General features: G+C 41.3%; 1 protein-coding gene across 1 annotated transcript in view; it reads right to left on the reverse strand.

The window, feature by feature from the left end:
• The window catches only part of LOC121296866 (transmembrane protein 132C-like), a 96296-nt gene extending 71343 nt beyond the window's left edge, over window positions 1–24953 (reverse strand). Inside the window, exon 1 of the mRNA XM_041222742.1 lies at window positions 24174–24953. Within this exon, the coding sequence (XP_041078676.1) occupies window positions 24174–24267 (94 nt within the window). The 5' untranslated portion in view covers window positions 24268–24953. The remainder of the gene's footprint in view (window positions 1–24173) is intronic.
• Between the last annotated feature and the right edge of the window lie 2736 nt (window positions 24954–27689).

Genomic DNA, 27689 nt, shown 5'->3' on the forward strand with positions numbered 1-27689 from the left:
AATATTGTATTAATAGTGCACGGAAGACAGCCCTCACCTCCACTCACCCAGCACTCACAGAAGAATGAAAAGCACTGTGTTGCTGGAGCCCTTTCTTGGAGAAAAAGGCTCCTCTTGATAAATGCAGAAACAAAACCAGCAAAAGGTCAAGCGTTATTTAAATTCAGCACTCAAAAGGAAAAGACATTAGGTATTCCAGGGGGAGAATAGCAGGTGGGTGCAGCCCTCGTTACACAGCGGGACTGCTCACATACATGGGGCTCAATGTCAAAACATTGATTTAATGTCAGTCTGGGGCTCTGACGGATGACACAGGGTGATTTATGTCCACTTATGACTACTTTGTCAAAGAAATCTGAAAAGTGACAGCGCCCTTTGCTGTTCAATACTATCTGGCTGCTGCTTTATTCTCCGTTTATGTGGGCAAATAAAGGTTGCACTGCAGAAAAAAAAAGTTTTTAACCATCACCACCTTTCAATATAATTTGTATCTCTTTTAAAAAAAGTTAGAATGCATAAATCAGTCAGTAATAACATGCTTGTTAATGTTAAATCAACCCGCACTTCAATTAGGTTCATATTCATTGCCTTGTACTGTAGGCATATGTTTTGTATTTGACAAAGCATCTGTTAGCATCTGATGAATACACATGAGATTGACAAATAGGACTTGATACCTTGATAAAAAATGATACCACTGAAATGACAGCAGAATACTGAATGTGATGCTAACGTTGCACCATATGCCAGCGAAGTTGTCTTTCTAGCAGGAAATTAACATGCTTTGTGTTCTGTTTACTGAGGCACTTGACCCTGCAGTTCCAAATATGCCCACTAGAGGCCAACACAAAACCCCTTACTTGCACTGCAAGGATGCGAAGGGGGAGATGTGGTAAGCAGTTTGTTGAACTGAAGAAGAAAGGGCAATAGAGCATCAGAAATCACTGCCTATTAGTACACCATATATAACCAGACAGAGACAATAGAAGTGGCATGAGGCTTCTTGGCTAAGGTTGAAAAGAGCGAACATTTCCATAATCTTGTAATCACGTTCAGCCAAACTGGGTTCCCTGCAACAAAATCAGAAATCCTTCCCTTGATTATTTTAACGAACACTGTCCACTATCGTGCCAGCGGAGCCACCTCACTGCTGAGCTAAGCTTTTCTGGAGCCTGGAACCCTTGCAGCTGTCAGCCAGCCAAACTGATGGTTTCCACATCCCTGAGACAGACAGAAGAAAGGATGGCTAACTCAGTGGATCACTGGGACAGGATGGAGAGAGCAGGCTATTTCTTAACCCATCCAATGCCAAATCCATAGACGCCAGCTTTCAGAAAGTCAGTTCTTACTCTTCATATTTGAATTAGTAAGAAACGAATGTACAATGTAATAATCACACAGCACCCGAAAGTGACAGACAGACAAGATGGTCCCCCTTCCTTGCGAGGTGCCACCTCTGATCTGTAAAGGGCTGTGTCGGTGGCAGAGGTGTGGGCACCACTAGTCTGTCTGTTGCCTTCATCGCAGCACACCAGGACCTCATTCCAGATCTTCTCATTGCAAAGAAATGTGATCAGAGAGAACAGCAGCAGCAATAATGATCATCATCAGAAGAAGAAACCAACCAGCAACCTGCAGGATCTAAATGGTCTGAACAGCAAACGATCTTAACTTGATCTCTTTATCATCTCCTCTAAGCTGTAGTGGATCTTGGGGTTAGAGTGAGATATGCACAGAACAGGGATCGCTCAGTCTCTCTTCTGAGATTACCTGCAGTTCTCCTGCACTGCTGCCATGGTTTTAGACCCCTGCCCTCTGTTGTAATACCGCTAGCTTACAAATTACAGAAATAAAAAAAATTATTGTAACTCCTCACTCCAACATCATGATCATAGTGAAAGCCCATCAGGGCCAGATTCAGCTAATACTGCAATACTACAGAACAGCTGCACCGAATCCCTTTGGAACAGTTTGCATAAAAGCACTGGCAACCGCATTCAGGTTTCTGTCCCCATAGCAATCACAAGAACTCTGATTAAAACATGGAAAAATGCATGTCTCATTCATTTCTGGGTCTTTGCATCTGTGCTGTGCGTTCGGCTCAGGGACATTAGATCTGTTTGTCTGTTATTAAAATAAACACACATTAAATAAAAGTGCTGGGATGCTCCTCTGGGAACGCAGAGCTGCGATGCATCATTATAATGTGGTACAGTGCCTCTTTCATGCTAGCAAGATTGCACCCACAATCCAAGAAACACTGCGCCTGCTCTCTTTACTCAAGATTGCACCCACAATCCAAGAAACACTGCGCCTGCTATCTTTACTCAAGATTGCATTCACAATCCAAGAAACACTGCGCCTGCTATCTTTACTCAAGATTGCATCTACAATCCAAGAAACACGCATCTATTTCTTTATTCAGGATTGCATCCACAATCCAAGAAACACTGCGCCTGCTATCTTTACTCAAGACTGCACCCACAATCCACGAAACACAGCGCCTGCTCTCTTTACTCCAGTCTGAATGGCCCGAATCAGGTCCCAGTTTTACGTTCAGCTAATTATAAAGTATAAGCAATGTGTGAGATGGTTCTATATGTATTGTTTAAATCACCCTGTGATGTGTGGTGAGTACAGTGCTTGTGTATCAGGATCTGTGAGCCTGTAATGCCGCAGTAAAGAAACAGTAGTGACTGACAGAATCAAATGATATTGCAGTACAGCACAGTGTATTGTGCATGTCCTGTTTCCTTTATCAGGATTAACACATTGTCTGAGCCACGTTCACTGTTGTTAACCGCTAGCTTTCACTTCATTTTTTACTCATGCAGTGAACTGTAAAGTGCAGGTTTTTAACAATGTGCCAGGTAATTGTCTCCCTGCCTGCCTCCTGTTTTTGTCCAAGGCTACCACATGAACTCCTTTTAAACGCTGAAGAATATTCAGTTTGACACTCTAAACTGAAATGAACTGTTTTGAACTTCACTCCTCAATGAGGCTGGCATCTCCAGATACCTCAGACTTCATTTAGCTGTCAGATATGGACCTAAAATGGCAGAGAGGGATGTGCTCTGAATGAAAATGCTCCCACCTGCCACACATCTCTTGGCTGTACTGTAGTAACGTTCGGGCATTTTTCTGAATTTGACAAGGAGTTAAAGCATAGTAAACCATCATTCAGTACAGAGCATGACAAAGCTGGATAAATCGGAACAATTCATTTGAACAAACACCTTGGTAAAACTTTCAAACAAGAGCTAGTAAAATACAACAGCCACAGTTTGTGCAACAAAAGGTTTACTTTTCAAATACATAAGATGCATTATTAATGCACTTTCAGAGATCAGAAGAAATGCCTATCTGAATTTTTACATTTTCAGGAAACAAAAAAGAAGAAGCGTCTAACAGGAGAATTTCAAGCTGGCTGCTTTTGTTCTCCTGTAGTTTGGGAGAAGAATTGTATCTTTGTGCAAAAAAAAGGCTGAAAATCTAGAGTACTTTGTTTTCAGCTGCTTGTGATGTAGACAGGGGGTTTAAATAGCCCCAGAGCTTGCCAGTCTACGGAGAATGCATTGCTGTGGCACGCTGGTGATGTTATCGGATCTGCATTCATTTCATTGAAAATATCTGTTGAATCACCACCGTTTCCACCCAAACTTATTTTTGGAGCACAAATTGCTACGCTCAGCCTTTCTGTCTCGCACACTTGACAAGCCAAAATTATAATAATCATTTTAATTGGGGCAAGTCGATAGTTAGTGTCATTCCACTTTTTCTCTGCAGGAGTAGCGGAATAAAGATCCATTATCTGCCATTTTATGAAATGCCCACAAAAAACAGAGAATTAATACACAGTGTGTCTTACTTCTATTATTAAACTCCTGAGTTGGAATAGAAATGCTGAATATCAAAACTCTAGAACAGCATTAGGAGTTCTAGAACGCAGGCACTGGGCAAACAATATACAGAGCATAGGATGAGCACAGTGCAGACCTTCAAAAGACACGGGAGAGGAGCTGGGCTCAGGTTGAAAAATTGGATTGAACTTTTAAGCTGGGAGGTGGGTCACAGGTTAAAATCTTCCATTAAACATATTATATCAGCGTCAGATACACTGGAAGCAAGTCACTGCTGTTTCTAAAAACAGTGTGACCTACACCCAGTATTATCAGAGTTAACAATCACTCACACAGACAGCTCTAAGAGCCCAGTGCAGACATTAATTAAGACAACATGACAGGGAGGCAGATGATTGGCTGTAATGAGGGCAATGATAAAGCAGATCGGTCTCAACCTAGGACATTTATAATAATGCCAATTGACTCGTAAGAAAAAAACCTTGTTCTAAAAAGTGAAGAGGGTTTTTGTTTAGAACGTCTTTAGACACCACTGACCCTGCGTGTGCTGTAAAGACATATCTGGGTTCTGTCAGATTGCTCTTACATACAGAGCTATTAACGAGCCTGTTTTCATTAGAATGATACATTGGCAATTTGGAAAACACTTGTGCAAACGACATGAACAACACGCACAAGACAATATGCAAGGGGGAACATATTCCTTCAGACAGCAAACGAAAGCAAGCTGAGACAGCACCTGCAGCTCTGCGCAGATTGATTCTTATTGAGCTTGTCAGCAGCTTGCTGGCCGCTGTGTCTGGTTGAGTCGTACTGTGGGGGTGCACGCGTCTCCTCCACACGCCGCCATCTCACAAGCCTTTAAGGTACGTGAGTTGGAAGCCGACAGGTGAAGACACTAGGCCAGGGATCCCCGTTTCTGGTCTGCATTTCAAAGAGGAGAGAGCAGTAACCCTCTCTTGTGAGGTCCCCTTATTAAGCTGCAATATTGAGTACATTATTTCGACACCATAATATTGTTACCTGCAGGTCCAAATAAAATACATACCGGTATCAAATGAGTTACTATCACATTTCTGAAGCTGTGGTGGCGGTGGGGGGGAGGTCAGAATAACAACAATAGGACGGAATACTGTACCCCTCTCATCTGAGAGATGAATAACACTTCCAAACTCAAGTGCAATTTGAGAAATCCGACATGTCAATTCTGTAATCCTTTAACGATTATTCAGCTGGAGATCAGTGAAACCAGGGAATAACGAGTCCTTGTGCTCTCGCTCCTGGTAGCAGAGCACAGGGCTTGCTGCCCACACATCATGGGACCGAACAGCGCCTTTCTTCTTACATTTTTTTTTAGAATTGTAATTCTTTTATTCTCCCGTCTCAGCGCTGCGGTTTGCAATTCTTCCTGGAGCGGTTTTCAAATCCAGCTGCAATTATATTCACAAGTTACTAATGGCCAGGAGCCTTGTTAGCTGAACTGTGAATTAACTGTAAATATAATTAGCCTTGCAGCTTCCTCATGGGGACAGTTTTGGACCAGTGGGGGGCTGCCCTCCAGCTATAACTACCAGATACTAAAAATATCAGTTCAACAGAAGGGATTAAACCTTTTTTTCAAACACAAACAGATACAGTACCCTTTGGAAACACTGCAATAAGATTTCTGTTAAGCGCGGAGCACTTCGCTTGAAACAGTGGGCTCTATACACCCAAGGTTTAACTCATGAGGCACTTTGTTGTCTGTTTTCACAGCTTCATGAAACCCTTCTAGACTCTCGCAGGCTTTAACAGTAGTCTAAATGATTTCATTTGCAGAAAGCATTCTTTAAATAACTCATTAGTCCAGTAAATATTTTGTCATTGGGACCGACATGAATTAGTTCTGCATAATTTTTTACCAACTGTTTTCATAGTGCAAACCGCATTTTTGATCTTAAATTTGAATACTTTATTTATTTAAACACGAAGCCGGTTTCTTTATGAACCATTAACAGTAAGAGCTCTCCCATTACCTTACAACTGAGATCTAGAACGATCACGTAGATGTTGCCTTCTTAATATAGGAAAGGCTTCAGCACTCACATGCTACCAACTCTGCTCACATCATACACTTATATATACTTATCCTCCACAAATGCCTTCAGTCATCCAAGGCATTTCCAAGGGTCAGCAACAGGTGACAGCTTGGAATCAGAAGCAATGGTGAGGGAAGCATGATAAGTAGGTCAAGATTAACATCCATGGGATGCAGCTAAGCTTGTGTCTTTTCCACCACTAACTAGCTATACCGTAAGGTTGTAACCCTAGTAAATGGTCTTGTGTTCTGTGGTGTTGAAAGACTACAAGATGTTTAGTTTCATTTTCAGAAGGTTAGAATGGGGTTTTAGGGAGGCTGTCCATCAGTCAGACCATGTCTGTACAATACTGTCTGCAACACATCTAGAGAACTGCTCTATCTGGGGGTAGATGTAGAACCCTTATCTCATTACGCTTTTACACACTCGAACGCAAGAGAGGTAGTTACTCAATTATGATGCAATCAGAAACTTAAATGAAGGACAACCCATGTCAAGAAGCAAACTGTATATAACAAAAAAAAGCAAATGTATTTCTCCAAGATAAGTGACAGCCACGCTAGTTAAGATGCAGGCACTTTTAAGAAAGTCACCCACGTTTTCCAGATTCTAAATCTTCCAGGTTAATGACAGCCCCACTGGCTGAGCTAATCTGCGAGGTGTAACAAGAGATACAAACGTATCCAGAGTGAGCTTTATCCATCTATTAGATTAGAAAGCAGCCGTGTTGCGTGTCTTTGAGCTAGGTGCTGCTTTCCTACAAACGATCAAGTCAATTCCGGGAGAGATATGCATCTCCTAGTTTTGACTAACAGGCTTTTTTCAAATCAGAGGCTCATGTGGGTATTTCTCCCGGCTGCTTATCTGATCTCAGTTTGAAAGCGCAGTGATTGCATAGCTACCAGCAGTGCCCGTTCTGCAGGGAATAGCAATTGGAAACAGCTCTCTGGACAAAACCAAATGGTGTTCATCCTTGCAAAGCACGCAACAGAAAATATCTGGTCGGGATATATCAGTACTTGATGTCACCAGAAACCAACACATAATGGTGTAAAAACACTGCAATGAAATTACAAACATCTGTTACAACACTGTCAATAGATAGCAGGAGCAGCATGGGCAACTAGGTTAGAGGACCTGTCCACACACACCTTCCTTCCTTCATGGAAGTTGGAGCTAACAGAAGTCGGCAGTGAAGTCTGTTCTGCAGAATGGTCCACAGAGCCATCACTTTTGAGACTGCTCCTCATGAGGTTATGTGTGACATTGTGGATTAAGGAAGCAATTGCCAACCAAACATCTACCAGCCCAAGCGAGGTTAATCAACCCCTTCCGCCAACAAGCTGCGTAAAATCATTTTTGGAAAGCCTTACAAGCTTTTTTTTTTTAATGAAACTAAAACAATTTGTCCAGGTTACACCCTCACATGGAGAAAAATGAGGTCAAGCGCTCATCAATATTGTCTCCTTAGACACATTGTGACCATGCGAGGCTGTGTGAGTTTCACAGCTCTTCTGCTGCAGGCACATGACACCTTCCCTGTAATGCTTCTCTCCATCACATGTGGTCTAAGTAAGACCTCCCTAAATCAATCTGACCCCATTGTGACTAAAACGGACTGCAGCTGTCAATATATATATATATATATATATATATATATATATATATATATATATATATATATATATATATATATATATATATATATACACATTACAGGATATGTAGCTGAGATTAATCACCCATACACATACATTAATATAAAATAGCAAGACGCTGTAGCACAGTGCTATTAAGAACTCTCTCACACCGTTATGCCTAACAGTAATATTTTACCTAGATGCTTTTTGAAAACCATGTTTAAAAATCCATTCCAAAGTTTCTTGAAAAAGTTCAGTCTGACTACTCAGATACAGCATGGATTTAATCGCAAACCAACTGCAAACATGTGATATAAAACCACTGGGGGTGAACTAGTTACTGCTTCAAGACACTTACAATCCCACAAGGAACCTGCAAATCTTCAGAGCTTTTCATTTGAAATAATTTACCTTCCCTCCCTCCTTCAATATTGTAATATACTATTATAAACACCTTCAGGAATTTCTTTCAACAGTTCCACTACAGTACTCTTCACAAAGCTGCACCATTCTCAGCAAACAATTTGTTGTAAAAACAAAGCAGCTATCTGTATCTTAAAAACTAAAACACATACAAAAACAAACAAACATTGATTTATACAATGAATTAATGATCTTTTAATTGTCTTCAGAACAGCAGTACACAGCAGGGGTTCAATGCGGTCCCATCCACGTTGATCTGAGAAGCGGTTTATTCATTGAATCTCATTACATCTTCTTGGACTTTCTTGCAGAGGAATTAAAACCAGCCTGGGAGTCTCTACTGCTCCTAATAAGTGTTTTCCATCTTCCCTAGGCTGGAAACTATTCTACAGAGGGTTGCGTTATTAATATCATAAGTGCTGGCTTTTGCTTCTGCCAGTGGGGGCTTTGTTCTCTGCTGAGTTATATCCAAAAGCATGTCTCTGAAGCTTTAATCTCTGCACATTGAAGTCCTTTGCAGAAAACTCCATTACTTGATCGACTTTAGCGTTTTGCTTTTTAACAGCTGCAAAAGTACTGATCGCGAAGCCTCCACGCTACAGTTTGATGGGACGGAGAAATGTATTTACACTATGTGGGACCTTTTCATTTTAGCCATTTTTTAAAAGTTTGACAGGAGATCATTAATCACCTTTAACGCATGAAACAGACACTGCGGTGGGGTGGGTACAGAGCAGCTGCTTCTCATACCCCATGACTGCTCGAGCCCCGCAGCACCACAGAGTCGGTGCCCGTGGTCAATACACATCTTTACCCAACACACTACGGACTACTTACTTACTAGAAACAGTGCTACATCCAAATACTATCAACACTGCTTCCACTAAATAAACAGATCCCTCTGAGTGTATATTTAATATTTATTTATGTGCACAGAATATATGCAAAACTAACCAACTGCTAGTACAGCTGCTCTAGGCAGTCAGTTGGTTTATATTCTTTTAATATTATTGTATTCTAATTTATTAGCTGATACTCCTTACATAGTCCATCAATAAGTCTTTCAACCTCGTGGGCCAGTTACCTACCTGTGTGGTGTGCCTGCCTATCTCCCCACTGCAATGGATGCAGGGGAAGCACAGTGCATATTTTCATGCTTTGCTACTTGAAATAAATCGTTATGTTTTTTAAAACCTGCAGAGCAATATCATGGCCTATTGTTCAGCCTTTAGAAAGCAGGTATTGAAATAGCTGAATGGCTTGACATGCAGTAACGCCTGTGTCCTTCGCTGCAGTCCAGCCCAGCAGCTTCATTTATTCTAGTATAACCCCTTGTATTGTCCTGCACAGTTTGATTCTCTGTGCAGACCTGTGTGTTAACACTGCCATTGTTCTCAAGCCAGTGGTTCCCCTGTGAACAACCCCCCCCCCCCTAATTTCATCTACAATACCCACCTATGTTGGCTTTGTTCTTCTGACCCAGTACGTTCCCAGTGCAACACATAGACTGGGGAGGTTGCTTTTAGCTTTTCACAGGCCCTGCTCTGATCCCCCAAATCCTAAATCAATTGTTGCAGACTAATCTGGATTAGCTCTCTGAAACTTGCTCCAAACAAACTTTAAATAACCTGAGATTTATTAAATTGGGGCTCACACTCGCCCAGACCTAATTCCCACCCAGTTATCCTTCCTTTATCTGGGATATGACCGCACAGTCCTGTTCTCGTGATTATATGCATAATACAGCTGCACTTGCAATCACGACACCTGGGTCTTTTCTAAATCACCCTTTAATCCTGTTAGTGCCCCCCCCCCCCCAACAACATGGGTTAATGTCACTAAATATAGACTACAGTAAAAATAGCTCTACGAGATAGCAGCTCTTCTAGTTGGATTACTGAAATAAAATCAACTTCATCATTTTGTTTTTTGAGAAGGTCCTGAGAAAGTCTTTTTAGGGTTTTTTTTTTTTTTTTACCAGCAGAGTGGTATTAAACCTCTCGCTGCAGATGGTGACATCTGATTAGAAATACTGCACGGTGTTTAGAGGGAGAGGATTTCTCCATGCCTCGAGAAAAAAAAAAAAATATATCATTCAATGTAAACAGCTGCAAGGTGCAGGTTTCCAAGAAAACCAATAAAGATGGGTTAAGGGTATTTTAAAAGGTGTCAAAAAAGAGAATGTGTGCTGTGCAATTCCCTGATATTACAGACAAAGCAGAGGAGATCAGACTTTACCTGACACGAGGCTTTAATACCATTTGATTTTGGAACACCTCCTGGTCGCCTTCCTCCTGGCAGGATTCAACACTGGGAGCCCAAGGTCACCCAAGCATTTGGCAGGCATGGCCATACTGTAGGAGGTTGGCAGGCAAGGCGGCTCAGTGGGCTAGCACAGCGGCATTGCCCCTCTTCGATAAACCATTATACATGTTTAAAAGCATGGTGAAATCGTGATGAAACACAAGGAAGCACGGCAATTTACCTCCGAGTATGGTAAAGCATGAGAACAAAAACATGGTTAAGCATGGGAAAACATGGGAAATACATGGTTCAATTACTAGGAGCAGATGGCAAACTGCTACATTCCTGTAAGTTCAGTGTTTTTGAAGGTATGGGCGTGAAACTGCAAGAAGTCGCTCGCAAGTGATATGTTTGTTGATCTCAACCACATGACAAAATTCACACACAGATGAGTTTGAAGGAAGACTCAAAATGACAGACTAAGGAATGGATGGACATGCAGGCAACACGGGTAATATTAACAGCAATACCTAACTTCCTTATCATTTAAATTAGCTTTTCCTTTCTAATAAACCCTCCACTGCTCATCAGGGGATAGGGGAAGAAGGGAAAGTGACACATGAAGCTAACACAAATGAAGTGAATGGATTGCAAAGCCTCCGGGACCTTTCAAGACAAAGATGAACACGAACACGAATGACGGGGCAGCGCAGAGCGTTTGTAAAGCTGTAGCCACTCCCAGATTAGTGAAGGTGAATTCACTTGTTAAGAGGGTGTGATGAAGACAGCCTCATTCAGATTATTAGAATTCCTATCATGTAGTTTTCCTCCCTCATCTGGGTTCAGATTTGACGAGAACCCCCCCCCCCCCCCCCCCCAAAAAAAAAAAACATTTGGTATCCCTTTCCTACAGAACAGGGATTTACCGTTTATCTTTCAAGGCAACACACTGAATCTTGCAGTTGTAATCCTTTTAAAAAGACAGAAAAAAGCAAACTATGGAAGACCTTTACTTTCTCGTTGCTAAATTCAATTGCTGATATGTGCACAATGCAGCTTTTAAACAGCTATGAAATAAAGTGTACTCTTCATTTCGAAAACGGCTTTCACATGCTTGCTGTCGTTACAGGGTCATTAACCCTTATTGCTTGCATTTATAATCAATACTGAAATCTTTTAAAATCTATAAATTCAGCCCAATTCTGAACTCTAAGGTATGGTGGCCGAATAGGAAATATGCTTATCAATATATACGCAGGAGAATCCCTGTACACATACATTCCATATGTTACTGCCACACATGACTTTGTTTCCTGGTATGAATTATACAGTCTGTATGAAAAACAATAGTGAAACAAAACGGAAGACACTGTATAAAAATAAATACCCAAAAGACCCAAAAATTAATTAAAGAAGAAGTACAAAATAAATAAGAAAGCCATTGCTACGAAGAGCCTTCAACCAGCAATTAGGGAGCGTGACAGCTGAAGAAACAGCCTCTGATGAATCTCTGCAATCACACAACTTAACAGCTGTTCCTTCTGAGGGAGGTCTTTCACTCGATATCTTCTCTATGGGGGGGGGGGGGGTGTTAATAATATGCAAGTTCACAGAGCACACTGCTCATTACGGTAGAAAAACAAGCCAGGGGCCAAACAATACAACAGTCGTTTCCGGCAACACATTCAGTAAGGCCAAGAACAACAAGAGGCTGAAAACACACAATTAAAAACCCAGCAAGCATAAATTAAATCTCAAAAAAGGATGAGTGTAGCCTTTCCGCCAGCCTTGCCTTGCTAATGAATTCAGGCTTGTGTTGAATGGGGTGTTCTGGTTTGCATGTTTGTTCTAATTGAACGGGTACTGTATTCTATAGCTTGCTTGTAAAATGGTGCAGCTGCCAGCGCAGTAAGTGGTTTGGTTTTTCTCTCAAGCTGATGAAAACAACCGGAAGCGCAGGGGAATAACTGCTGCAGTGCTTCAAGAACAAGAACAAATTCCAGTAGAGTTCATTGGCTTTTACCAGCCAAAGCACCGTCTCAGGAAAGACTTAACATTCACATGATCTGACACGTTCAGATACCCATACAGACCCGGTGGTTACATTAAAACTCAAAACGCTTCTTGCAGTTTCATTTTCGAACACTTGGGTTCATTTTAAGCAAGGACCGGTCTCTTAATCATAATCTGGCTGTGTTATCCTCTGGGTGGTTTTTTAAACCCGTCACTGAAACGTTGTTAAAGTTCCAGGCTTTTCATCAAGAGCGACGCAGTCATGCCACGGTCACTCATGCTCACTGATGCAATCTCCCTTTCACACCAAAAGTCTTACACAGCCTCTGTGAGCAGAGTGCTTTCAACAGGGCAGTAATCAACATGCAAGCAGTTACTAAAGAAGAGGAGAGTCTGCAGCGCCTGGCTCTTTAACACAAAGGTGGAGCTTCTTCGTGATTTACAAAAGAAAATGTTTTTTATTTTTTAATTTGCCATTGGTTAAAGTTTCAGCAGTTAGTGGATTATAGATTGTTAGACACACGTTTGGGTATGACGTTAATATAGATTCCTTTGCATTTGGCATGACGTTGGTTTTGCGTGTTTGTCATTTATTAAGTCCCCATGAATACTGATGCCTGAACCCACATGGTTAAGTGTCCCCTGTAAGGTGAATGGCACATCTAATCAAATAGTGTGCAGACCTGCAGAAAATGGATACGTGAATAAGAAAATGAGATGAAACCGTGTTGTTGTGAGTACATTTCTAACACCTACTGTTCTAACACCTACTGCAGAGATTACAAAGTATTGGAGCACTCCTCTCTCTCTCTCTCTCTCTCTCTCTCTCTCTCTCTCTCTCTCTCTCTCTCTCTCTCTCTCTCTCTCTCTCTCTATATATATATATATATATATATATATATATATATATATATATATATATAGATATATATGTATGTTGTTTGTTTGTTTGCAGTGATATGCCTCAATTGAAGAGAGCTGGTTAGATTCACCTCTCCATTTCAGAATTCTGGTATCATTATAATATATATATATTATTATATATGATATCATATCATTAATATTATATATTATATATCTACGTCAACAACAAACAAACGTCACTATACTGCAGTCTAACTTCATCTCGACCATCGTAAGGGAGAGGTAAATGCACTTCCAAATCCAGATGGAGTAGCAGAACACCTGGAGATCCAGGGAATGCCAGCCAGATCCTGAAAGCCTTGTTGGGTTTTTATACTCCGTGCAGCAGTGGTGTCCCTCTCCTTTGTAACAAGGTGAGAAGCTGACCTTGTGTGTGAGAGATAAGAAGGAATTCGAGCATTGCCTCCCACGCAGCTCATTGCCAGTGTTTAGACATCGGCACTGACAGCCAGCGGCTAAAACCACACATGCTTTACAGAGCACTGTCCTGTGAAACAGCTTGCATACCCCAGACAGTGACTACGCACCTAAAGAAGGACAGAGACTCTGCAAGAAAAAGCAGGCATGTAAAGAAAACAAAACCAGGTACAGTATGGACTGCTGCACGGAGCGGCGTGCATTTCAAAATCTTCCTCCTGCCCAGCAGAAAATCTATTTCTTTGTTCACTCCTGTGTTTGGAATGGGAAGGAATGGATTTTTCCTGAACTGGGTTAGAATACTGAAGGTGACTTTCACCACAACAGCGAAACTATTGTCTTTGAAACAGATTCCAGCCTGTAAAAGATTAATCACTTTGCAAAATACAATTCAGAAATAATCCCTCAGAACTATTCCTTACAGGGAATTTGAAATGTGGAAGAGGAAAAAAAAGGCTTTCACCAGATCATGCAGGCTCTGCAATTACAAGCTTGAAATAGACAAAAAAAAGACAGAAACAAGCAAGTCTTGGGCTAATCACTCTTCTCAATCCAGGTCTTAATTCCTTGAATGCTGTCCCTGCAACACAAACCACCCATGGATTTGCTAACAAAGTCCTGACTAGTACAGTCACAATGGGCTCTAGCCTTGCTGGAGTGGGGTTGAGGTGGGGGGGGGGGGGGGGGACTTCAGTGTAATGAATTCTATGACTGCCACGTTGGGAGAAGGCTGAATGAAAACACAAGCTTTAAGGGTAACGATTATGCTAATGGCTGGAAGCTTTGTGGTAAATGGATGCAACTGTCCAGTTCAAAAAGAACAATCCCTCCAGTGATCTATCAGGCCCTCAGGGGAACTTTTCATCTGAAGCAGGGACTTACAAAGGGAGCTGTATGCCTTTTTATTAGCATTATTACAACCCTGTAGTGGGCTTATTTCCCTGCACATCCTGAAGCACGTAGGCCGATCGATGTGGGTCCAAGGTCCTTTAAATAAGGGATATTCAGAGTACACGATGGGAAGCTGCTGAATATGAATGATGTTCAGTGACAGACAGGATGCATTACAGCACATCATAGGCAAGGAGAGAGCTAATGTCACGCTGTTGCACACTTAGAATTCTTGCAAACCAATTCAAATTGCTAACCTTTTTTTGATAGTGCACACCCCTAGGCCCAGTTTTTAAGTTATGTAAAACATGTTTTTTCAAATTCTTTGTTTTTGTAAATGATATACACAGCTTGATGTTCATGAAACTGTTTAATATTGTGATTTTTAAAAAAAGTCTCAGAGGCTCAGTGGGCATCCTCTGACTCCAAGAGCCAATCAGCGTCTTCTTAAACCCAGGAACCTGAGAGCAGATGCATGCATTCTACCCGCATATGCAGGTCAAAGACTAGCCCAGCGAATCTCCCCATGTTCACTCAGCGCCTGGCCTGTAGGGGTCGCTGCAGAGCGGTGAGAAGAAACAGTCTAAGCCAGATCCCATCTCCCCAACCCAGGGAGCGCCAAAGCTACTCTCTCGTAACAGAATTCTTCACATAACTGAAATGGCTCTGATTATCTGCCAGCCTGTGTATATCTAGGCTGTCCCTGGCTGCTTCTCTGCAAGGTCAATGGAAAGTCATGGGGAACGTTCTGCAGAATTTGGCAGGTGCCTGGAGTGCCATGATTCCCATCGCAGGAATAATCACCTCCTCCATCCCTGTCTAAATCCTCTACGCAACAACAGCAGCAACCTGCAAGAGAGAGCTCGAGCAAGAAAACTGCCCGATGCCGTTATATCAGGGTCAGGGTAATTAACCAGACAGGCGAGATTTCAAACGAAAGAATGGGCTCCACCGGGGAGGCAAACCACTTATCCACTTGTTCAAGTCAGCTAGTAAACTGAACTTGTGAAACACAAAGCACATGGACAGCGTGGTGGACGCACATGGGCAGCGTGGTGGACGCACATGGGCAGCGTGGTGGACGCACATGGACAGCGTGGTGGACGCACATGGACAGCGTGGTGGACGCACATGGACAGCGTGGTGGACGCACATGTGAAAAAAGCTGCTCCCCGTATGCTCTATTAACTAGCTTGTTTTGCAAAACCCGGAAAGAGGTCAGATTTCTCATATAAAATGAGTACAACAATATGCATTTGGGACGAAGCACAGAAAGCACATCATCAGTCTGAACTCTTGTGATACACGGTACAGTGAACGCTTCAATAGGGAAAGAGCATGTGTGGCTGACTGGGGCAGGTGGCTGCCTATTCAAGGTGGCACTGCCGTTTATTTGAAAATCCTTTCCGGTGTTTAGTGGTTGGATAGTGCAGGTGACCGGTGTACTTTTTGCCATGTCTTAGTTTATAACCTGCACCACACGTTAAAATCATCTGAATCCATTCCTCATCCCTTAAAGACATTTCACTCCTGAACGAAACAGAGACAGTCAATCTGAACCATTTCACCTGACTTACGGGACCCCCTGTACTGTACCTTAAAAATGTACAAGGGGTCCTCTGGAAGCATGGAGGTCTTACTGTGGTTGTCTGGCACAGGAGGAACAGTGTAAGTGTTTTTCTCAATGCAGTCAAGCTGCTTTGTCGCTGGGGTGAAAGCCACTGCAAACTGAGGTGAGAAGAAAGCCTTGCCTCTAATTGGCTGCCTATAACAACCCAAAGCATTCAGCACATGACGTGCCCTGCTGTGCACTTGCAAGCCCATCTCATACTGTACTGCTGGACTGAGAAGCAGGTCACGCCTGCACAGGATTTCAAACACAGCCTTTACGATGCACTGCACCGCTGTTTCACTGAGGTGAACCTTCACACGAGACAGGAACAACCCAATCCCCCTTCCCTTTTTTGGGGTAATTCGGACTGGCATTCTGATTTTAAAAACGAGCCCTATCCTTTTCCAAGATAGAAGCCTCCCGAGGAAAAATAACTAAACAAAGCAGGACTAAGAGAGATGATGTTTGAATCACCATTAAATTCACTTGCATAATTATGGTAGTTGTCGCATTCCCATTGAATTACAAATGATGCCATTTTGACCTCACGCTGTGATTTCTTTCACCATTTGAAGGTGTTTAATGCATCCCATAAATAAAAATAAGATGGTGAAAAAACAAGGTTGAATTGCACGCGCGCACACACACACACACGCACTCACACGCACATGCACACACACACACGCACTATAATCTCCATTTCACTGTAACATAGTGGCTGTTAGTCAAAGCACGCTCAGAAAAATGACTGATCTCCTGGTTGCTTTTATTAGTTTTAGATAATGGAAAGAGCTCAACGGGTGACCCCCCCCCTCCGGATCACCACACTGCAGTATGACTCAAGAGAACAGAAAGTGTCCTCAGCGAGTGTCACATGATGGAAGTAAGAACCAGCCGCTAATCCTAACGTGGTTAATACCAATAAAGCAGGCAGACCCTTGATGTAAGCGTACGGTTGTATTGAGTAGCTGAGCCACTGTGCTGTACACATACAGTATAGCTGGAGAGCTGAATTCTGTCTAAACTCCAGTTCATTAGTATCACTATATCGGTACTGACAAGTTTGACAGTTACAATGGATATAAATAGGGCAGCAAATAGCAACTTCTTTTGAACGCTGTTTCACAGTCAGGCTAAAATGCATGGTCAAATGATTTATTTAACTCTGTATAATCCAACATAACCCTTTCTTAATAAAAAATAAAAAATAACACTTGCCATGTTCTTATTTCAAATATCTGAAATTCATCAGGCTATAATTTAAAGTTATAACGAAATTGTTTTGAACAAACACATTAGGCAGAGAGATCATGTGAACCCTTACTGATCAAAACCAAGCACACATCCTTTCTACACAAGGCAGAAAGACCATTACTATCTGTCAGAAGGAAAATGCAGTTTACAAACACAATTTATGTTTCTTAATTTACTCAAGAATACATCCAAAAGGAGACAATATATTAACTTTATTTAGTACACAAGTACAAATAATTAAGGATTTAAATTAATCTATTTTACATTAAGGGTGTTCCCCAATAAATTAAGCGAAATAATATATATATATATTGCAATTGCTTTTGTCACACATATTTACATTATTTGACATGTCTAATGAGACCATTTTACATGCAATTAAGAATTGACAATGTGCTTAGTCATCATCTAAATATATTACATTGTAATACTCTAAACATAAAAGCAATGAGATGTGTTTAACTGAAAATCGTCCATTAGCAGTAGAATAAAATAACATAGCCCTTAGATAAAGAATAACATAGAAGACAATTACCATTTAACAGAACCAACCGTAATTGCCAACCCCCAGCTGTCCTTAAAATAAAACCAAATGGATTTAATTTATTCACACAGAAAAGCCTTTAAGATGCAACGTCTGCTTTTGCACAGCAATCCTGCTGAAAGCACAAAAAACAGCAACATTTTACAAAGGACAAAAAGCAGAATTAAAAAGATGCATTGGCTGAACTGTGAATGAATTAGAACCTCAGTGTAACACGCATTTCATGTCCTCCAGTGTGTTTGGTGCACAGGAGGTCTCAATGGTCTCTTTATACTCTCGTGTGCTTCAGCGTCTCCGAGGGTCTAGTCAGAATACAGTGGGGCCACGCTGCATTACTGTACAGAACATCTATTTATTTTACTACACAGTGACAGAACTGCTGCTGAAAGACCAACATTAGAAAACAGAAACTGTTTCAGAGTTGCTCCAGTTATATTTGCAGACTACAGGAATCTTTTATATGATACTCAATGCTTCGACTACAGCACGCAAGAATCAAAATTACTGTATCTATGACAAATTCCACTGTAGTTTTTAGTAAGCGAACAGTCATCTATTCTAACGAATGTGCCAAAACAAGGCTATAGAGTTCCTATTGACAGCAGGCTAGTCAGTTACTGTTTCAAAAACTAACATAAATGGTTGATCACCACACTTCATAAAAAAGCAATATTAATCCATTATGCTGAGCAGCTGACAAAGGATACAGTGCACTTGAGTCAGTTTTGCAAGCCCCCTGAGAACTGCACTCTCCAGCACTGTGCATGTCACTCCCAAAGATCAATACCCAAATATAACAATCTATAGATGAAAGACATCGCCTGAGGATTGATTAGAGTTCTGTAACCTAAAGCATTTGCAAAGCGCAAACCTGTAAAAGCAGTCAACTGATTTGCCTATGCAATAACCTTGTCAAGTTTTCATTGTGTGGGCTGGTCCCTCGATTTCACTTCTTTGTGAATGTGTCATGCATGCAAACAGTACAGTTCCCAATCCAAATGTGTTTACGACCCAAAATATTTAAAAGCAGCGTGACATTTTCTTTTTTGTTATTGTCATTTTTTTTTAGACCTGCATGGTACTTTACTGTAAACCCCCTGGAAGTCGCAGTGTGCAATCTGTAGCAAGCCTCCTCTGTAAACTACAGCAGCATAACCCTGAAGAGGACTGAGACTGCACCATGGAGTTCCAGAGCCCCCTTGACTCCTTCGGCAGAGACGCTGCTAAAACATTTTTATTACCCCTTTGCAAGTGCACCTGTGAATACAAATGGGAGCAAATTTAAAGCACAGCAGTATTCCTGTGGGGCAGCTGAAGAGGTACCCAACTGGAAATAACACCAAAAACTCAAATAAATCTGCCTGAGTTTGAAGCTAACAATCCCGGCTTAGTCACGCCCCACTAGAATCAGCTTCTCCACCACAGGCTTAATACTCTTTGGTTTTGTGAGCTGTGAACGGCCGCCAAATTTAAATTAATTTACACTCGGCTCTGTAGTCATTATTTATTTATTTATTTATTTTTATCAGTCTCAACAGCCCTTAAACGATAAGCCTGTGATCAGCTAACCTTGGTGCTCTCAGCTCACATTGTCTGCCAAAACAAATGCATTGTAGGAATTATGCACCCATGCAGTGCCCTGTGGGATTGGGAGGATTCAGCCCCAGTATTTATACAAGACCACCCTCTATAGTTAGAGGATTGGGATGTCTGAGAACTCCCAGGCAACCGAGCAGCAGAGCTGAAAAAACGTACTGAAGTCTAAACCCCGCTGTGAATTAACATGAACTGCAGTGAGAGGGTCAGGAAAGGAGGGCTGCAGAAACAAACAGCCCCTTACATGAACTGGAGTACCAGGACAAGCACAGCCAGGTACTTACACAGCACTGGCCCTGGAGCGAGCATTCGAATGCACACTGCTTCAAATGCATTCTCTGACTAAAACCAACATCCGTTCATATAACACAATGTATAAATAGAATAGGCTTCTCCTCAGAGATTTATTTTACTGAAATCTGGTATGATTCATTCTTTTTTTTCCAGATAATTCACAATACTGTACAGGAAATATAAATCTGGTAAAACAGCACATGGTACAGTCTTTTAGAGTAATTATTTTTAAATATTCAAGAGTATCTGCCATTCCCAGAGCCATAGGGTGTCACAATCGTTTATTAATAGCACCCAGTTCAGTTCGTATGCACGGCATGTAAAATGTTTTGGCAGTGCAACGGGGGAAACTGGGACATGATTATTTCTCCATGAATGGAACAACTTTAGGAAGGAAATTCAGTCTGTCTAAGCTGCTTAAAATCACCAGATTTCCAGGAGCATGCACAGTAAAATGCACAGCTTCCTTCATAGGCAGTACCCTGAAATATATCAATACATTGAAAGCTTGGGCACTCCCTGCTTTGTCTAGTTATGGAAAGTTATGGAATTTTAAAAGAGTTTAAAGTGGGAATGATGAAAAGTTTTGTTTGTTTGTTTTTCGAAAAAACATTCACCCACAGAAAAAGCGACTAATGCAGGATCACTGAGGCTCTGATCTGTATATCCCACTTCTATTTTTACATCTTCAACACAAAAGGTGTTTCAGGACACTTAAACTTTCACTTAGCACAATACCTTCCATTTCCTATTCTCATCTGTTACAAAAAACAATCAAACAAACTCGAATTCAATACAGCTGAAGAATACCATATATTGGAGGGTTGCTGATTGGTCTTGTAATAATATCTGGACACGAATGTATATGATTATTCCCCCACCAATCCACCCCTCCTTCCACACACTTTGGTCCCAAATATCACCTTAGCCTGTCTATTTAACCACAGCCATGGATGGGGTGATAATCAGGCCCATTGATCACAGAAAACATTCAGAGATTTCAGCTTGTCACTGGAGGTACTGTAGATCATCTGGTAAAAATGTGAAACTCAGGGGTGCGTAAAACCTCTCCATGAACCCCGAACACAGGCAGTGTCATCACGGTCCCATAATCACACTCAACACTGTTTAACATGATGGGGGCATCACTTGCAATCAGCTCTCTGATAACCTGCAAATTGATCTGTTCTGTCAGGTGAGTGAAAGAGGCGGTGGTGATGAGATATCTCTTGATAACTGTTGAAATCTTTGTCCTCATAATCAATAGCGTTGACTCATCTTTCGAATGGAGTGCTACGGGAGAAAGAGAAAAACACGCTGCCTGTTCATTTTACAAAAACTAAATAAAACATTTTCAATTAATAGGACTATGAAACAGGCCAATCCTGTTTTGAGATCAACTACTCCAACAACATGTTTTAACTGACAAGAAAAACACATGCAAGTCACAATACAAAAGAATAGAGAAGAAAAACAGTAGAAGTGAGGGAGTCTCCTCAGACTCCACTTGCATTGTTTTTTTTAATAACCCCTTAAGTTGTTCCAATAATGTGGAATGCTCTGCTTTCAAAAAATAGGAGTTAATTAAAGACTGGATTAAATGTGCTTTAAATTCAATTTTAAATGAAGCACAGGGTCTTTAAAGCTAAACTATTAAAAACACCTGCTGTGTCTGAACCTGGGTTATATTGCCACTGGGAATAGAGGCAGACAATTCTCAGAGCCTGGGAATGAAGCAATAACGTAATAAAGAGTCTGACTCCACGTTTATTAAAAAAAAGGCTGTAAATACTAAAAGCAAATAAAAAGCTTGCAATGGACTCGTACCTTTCTGATACCCCATTCAATACAATGTACTGAAACACCCTTCTTTATATCACAGAAATAAGCTGCTTTCTTCCACACACACAGGACAGCTCCATTAAGGTCCTACCACAATGCAGCGGTCCCCTGTACTGAATCCCTCATCATGAGAGACCCTAGCGAGCCCAGGCTTCAGTGTTCATATGACATACCAACATGATCACTGCAGCAGAGCCCTCGTCAAACAGTCCTGCAGTCTCTGTATTGCTTAGGGATGTCTGAGCTCTTATTCTGGATGGAACTCAGCTGCAGCAAGCTACTGCAGTGTTAGACAGAGACTGAACAAAGCATGCTCTGAGTTTCTGACTATCACATACTGTATGAGTAGATACGAGAATCACGTTATTCCATTCGATATATAGGATCCACATATGAAAACAGCGTCTCTAGCCAGAAGCTGGTTATTAATTATTGGTTATTAAGCTGGTGATTTATCATGGGGTGCAGAGTGGGGACTGGAATACCCCTTTGGGATTTTCATTCTCATTATAATTACCTGGATATGAAACACTTCCAAACACAATCTGAGAGGAACGTTCCTATTGTGACACCTATCACCTCTGCAATCACATGCACCCCAGTAAGTACACCTGTCCCCTCTGCAATCACATGCACCCCAGTAAGTACACCTGTCCCCTCTGCAATCACATGCACCCCAGTAAGTACACCTGTCCCCTCTGCAATCACATGCACCCCAGTAAGTACACCTGTCCCCTCTGCAATCACATGCACCCCAGTAAGTACACCTGTCCCCTCTGCAATCACATGCACCCCAGTAAGTACACCTGTCCCCTCTGCAATCACATGCACCCCAGTAAGTACGCCTTTGATGCTCTCATGAGGTCATTTAAAATAGACGACTGTTGAGGATTGTTAATCAGCTGCTTTCAGAGCTTTGCAGGCAATTGCAGCCCGTGTGAAAAGTCGGTTGCTGACAAGGCTGTCTCCAGTGCTTCAGCAACACTGTGTGCCAGCTTGCTACTTGACAGGTCTGACTGGAACAGTAATTGGGTGTTTAATGGTTAAAACAGCTTGTTTTTGTTACATGCTAATTGTTTGTTTTTTTTCTCCATTGCTTAATGGTCTTCCTGTAAGACCACAATCAGTGAAGAATTCTTGCATGTTTTAATTGATGAGCAGATGCGGTCCTTCGTATTCCTGAGCGCCGAGGGTGAAGGAGTGGGCTTTGTTGACATGGCAGTGGTATCATTATGCCAACCATTTTAATAAGAGTGCACACTGCTGAGGTCACTCTGGCTATTTTAGAAGCACACATGCGTTGAAAGGAAATATGTGAACACAACAAGTAGCTGGTGCCCATCAATGTAAAAACTACACAAGAATGACGTGTAAACCACAGACCATCTCAGCATGTCCATTTTATACTCATTAACAGACATACACCCAGCTGCAAATGAAACAACAAAGCTCTGTATTCATAAAGCATTAGTATCCCTGTAGATTTATAGGCTTTCAATATAATTAATTGCACATTATTGATTTATAAAAATTGCCGTCCGGTTCTTTTTAGCACAAACCTTAAAGCTTGCTTCAGTTTAATCACCAGATCATTTATCATTGTATTAGCTTTTAACATCCAGTGTGAAGCATACAGCTCTCTATCATCCTATAGCCTTGATTGAAACAGAGAACAATTTATCTATTCATGTGACACCCACATGTAGTACAGTGTAGAACAGGAAATGCAATGAACAGTATTTACAGTGGACCATTACATCATCATTATTATTATTATTATTATTATTATTATTATTATTATTATTATTATTATATCACTGTAAGTCACCCTGAATAAGGGAGTCTGCTAATAAATAGATAATAATAATGAAAAGTTATTTAAAATACAATATCTTTTTTGTATTAGTTTCTCTCATTACTGAAATCAGCAGTTTAAATGTATTAAATGAGGCGTTTTAAATGTTACGCCGCCTCTGAAATAGCTAAGTTTGAATAACAGCACACCCTTCCAGGAAGCCATGGACGAAGCTGCTGCATGAGGCGACTGGAATACCCAGTTACCCCGGCTGGGTATAGCCGCCTTAACCGGCCAGAGGAGGCGGGAACGCGTCTTGTGCATTTAAAATGTATTGTGATGCCGCGGACAATGAACTAACAGAGCGATTAAATACTCAAGGTAGCAATGTTAATATGAATGCAGAGGTTGCTGTTTGACACACATTGCTGTTTGACATATATATATATATATATATATATATATATATATATATATATATATATATTTATATATTATATATATATATATAATATCAGAACCATATATATAATAATTTTTCAGAACCATTTAAATATTAATTTAATTTAAAAGTTAAATGTTAAACAAGATATGTCATATTTTCCCCTTATGCATACATGCGTTTTAAGTTAAAGTCAAATTGCGAAACGTTTTGCTCACTCTTCCCGGAGTTCGCGCAACAAGTCGCCCTGTACACTAGGAGATGTATCATTCTGCATCCAGGCAGTACTGAGTTTGCTTCTTACCTTCCCAGAGCACCGCTACCAGGATCAGTCTCCAAGCAGGACAGGGGTGCTGCTGCTGCTGCTGGACCCTGTTTGCAAACCGTACCGTGATCATCTTCAACCAGCATACGACAAGGAAACTACTGTCTGGAGCTGTATGGGCTTACTTTAAAGCTGGCAATACCGAACTTGCGTTACATAATCCAACTCTGAGCAAAATCGCTCATCGGTGCTGTTTGGAACCCCTCTACAGTGCAGTACCCCGTGTGTGGAGTTCTATTCCAAATGCGAACATTGTGAAGTGAGGAGCCGGCAGACTCTGGCAGGGTAGTCACCCGAGTGCCCGTCCTTCTCCGACTAACCAAAGTTGAATGCAGAATAAATGTCTAGTGCAGTTCGTGTCCAGTTGTCGTCTTAAACTGTAATCAATTAGTCCATCATCAGTAGTCTGTGCACACCAGTAAATTAAGTAGCCCCGTCTGGAATGAATAACCGCACCGAGACGAGCGCAGAAGCTGTCACTTTCTCCAGTCGCATCAGCACCGCTCCTCCACTCCAACTCCCAGCGCTGTTTTATCTCAGATATCTGATTCCGAGTGCAAATTTAGGCAAGGACTTCTCGATGAGAAAAAAAAAAGCAGCGAAGGAGGGCTATGCTGACGTGTCAAAAGACCAATCGAAAATATACAAGGAGGGCTGGGGGCGTTTTTAGTTTTTGATCTTTCATGGAGGGGTTAAATAATAGCAGCCAATCAAAATGTAATTTTTATTGAGGAAGAGTATATACAAAACAAACCCTCAGCCGCTTGCAGCGATCAGGCCAGTGTTCACTCTAGCTGTGATTAGGATTACGGTGTATTGCGTTTCCAGCTGTGATTACTGTAGCCTGGTTTTAGTGCTGCGAGTCCCGAGGCTTATTAAGGACTGGCTGTTGATTGCACTGTTTGCTCATCCCTTGAGGTTAATGCGCTGTTAACATAGCATTCCCAATCTAATTACCGCTAACCACTTTGATTCGCACAGGAGCTAGCTAGACCGTCTTACCTGGCTATACGCGGTTCCTGCAGGTAAACAGTGTGCAGTGGAGCTGCAAGGTGGGCTCAGGTAAACTGTTCACTCTAGTTAAGATTAGGGATGTTTGCAGTGGGGTAGCCCCTCACAGCCACGACAACCTCCTCAGTGTGCCCATTTGCAGGAAAGCATCATTGCAACGATATGAAGGGAGGAATTCCTCGGTGACGTCCTCAATGACGTCATGTCAACAGATGTCCTGTTCAGTAGTGCCAGCAGCTGTGCGTGCGTGCGTGCGCGTTTGTTTTTTTAGTTGTTTGTTTGTTTGTTTGTTTTTTTTGACATTTATCTTGTTACGTGCAGGCACAAAGTTGAGTTATTCGTATTCAGAAACGGACAACAGAAAGTTATTGTTTCACATATTTATACTTAGAATGTATTGGACTTGTCATTTTTATTACTCCCTGACCACATCAAACCCGATATTCAATTGTAAAGCATTCAATCTTAAAAACCTCTCTGGAATTTTGACTTAATGTATAATGAAACAACTTCACAGTTTGCTAGTGTCCCCTAGTGGCCATTAGCGGAAATGGCACATTTTCAAGCCTTAGCCTCTGAAGAGCACTAAAGGACAGATTCTGAAATTGTTAATAAAGCAACACGAACTGTAAGGATTGTTTGAAACGAAAATATAGTGGGTGTAAAACAAAAAAAAAAAAAAAAATCTGCCTTTTCTGTCTCTGATTTGAATGGCGGGGTCGTTTTAAGCAGCATTTGATAGGTTCTGTAATTAACTCGGTTAAGATCGGGATTAAGGGTTAAATACTTCATTTAGTTTGATGTAAACTAGCTGGTCTCGAGCTGGGCTTGTTGTTGTCATTTTTTGTTTTAAAATAAAATGTGTAGGGAGTATGGAGCCGATTCTAAACGGTGTTAATTTGAATTATTTTAGACTATGCTTTAGACTCACACGAGTACACCAAGTATTAACCATGGCAAGCATTACAGTACAGTATATGAATTCTTAAACGAAGTTCTAATATGTTGCATAAGGCCGGTGTATAATTCCAGAGCTGGGTTTCAAGCAACTGCGGCATCAAAGCCCAGGTCTCCCCTGGCGTGCCATGCAGCAGCCTGAAACCAAACTCCAAGTCACAAAGAGGCTTCGTGTTCCCTCAGCTTTAGACATGTCTATATGTTTGCGGTTTCATTTGTTTCTTGCACACACACACACTGTGTATTTTTGTTGAATAAGTGATTGTTTAATGAAGTCTTTTAAATCAACATAATTCCTTTAAAAAATGCTAAAAAAAAAAAAAAAAAAAAAAAAAAAAAGCTTGGACACTCTGGGTTTCATTACTGTTCTGTAAGTAGCATTCAAAGTCGCACAGATCACACGCATTGCACGGTGCAGAGCCGCAGCCTGTACAGACAGTCAGCAGTGTTTGCTGAGACGTCTAGAGTCATTGAATCCCGCTTGTCTGTGTGCGCACAGTGTTCGTCAGTATAGATGTCCTGCTGTGATCCGAAGAGAGAGAGACGCTAATCTGATACAATGTCAAATAAACATCAATCCAGTTAGGTGTCATCTCAGGAATACATGAAATTTAAACAGTGCAAATACAGAGTGTGCGTACGGGTTTCAATATGAAAAAGGCATAGGACACATTATAGGATCCTTCTTTAAAATCAGTCTTCCAAACGCTACTGACTTTATCCAGTTGCTATAGCTGGCATAAAAATAGTTTAATATAAAGGGATCCGGGAACCGTCACTTTATAAAGTCAAGGGTTCTGAAAAACCGGATGGAATGAAATTTATACCGTAAAGAGCTTTGTCACAGGACACCGCTGAGAAATGTCCTTCCTCTGAAGCCGGTCAATGTCGGGGCTTGATTTCAACTTTTTCCGTTTCCAAATCTTGCTGCGCTATATACAGTCCTATACAGAGCCACTAAGCTCTCACTGTTATCTTAACTTAAGTATTCTACTCTCTCGTTAGATTCACTTTGCATCTCATATACTGCATGTAACAGATGGATTTCCCAGTGAGCAGGAGGGTGATGGGAAATGTAGTTCTGACAGGTCCATACAGGTACATGTGAAGCCATCTTGAGGCAGGGAATGCAATTTAAAAGTTTAAAAAAGTGGTCAAAATGTAAAAAAAAGATATTAATAATAATAGTAATTTAAACAATACACACACCTTACGTAAACAGTTGGAGCGGCACATGGGAACACAATAAAATAAAAAGGGCCTTATGTACCCTTTAAATCTACCCTGTGGTCTCAAAAGAGCTCCCAAACATGTCTTCTCTCTAGGTCCAGAAGGTACCCCACAAGGTATCCATTAACCTGTCCCCCCGCAACACTGCGGATGGGAGTAATGCACATTCTGTATGATATCTGTTACTGTTAAATGCTTGCCTCTCCAGAAGGTATTCAGATCTCTGCTACTGGGATCAGTTGAATAAATCCTATTGTTTTTAAATGAAGTCAGCCGGCCACACTGGGAAAACGTAGA

Source organism: Polyodon spathula, chromosome 22 (assembly GCF_017654505.1).
Source record: "Polyodon spathula isolate WHYD16114869_AA chromosome 22, ASM1765450v1, whole genome shotgun sequence".
NCBI lineage: Eukaryota > Metazoa > Chordata > Actinopteri > Acipenseriformes > Polyodontidae > Polyodon > Polyodon spathula.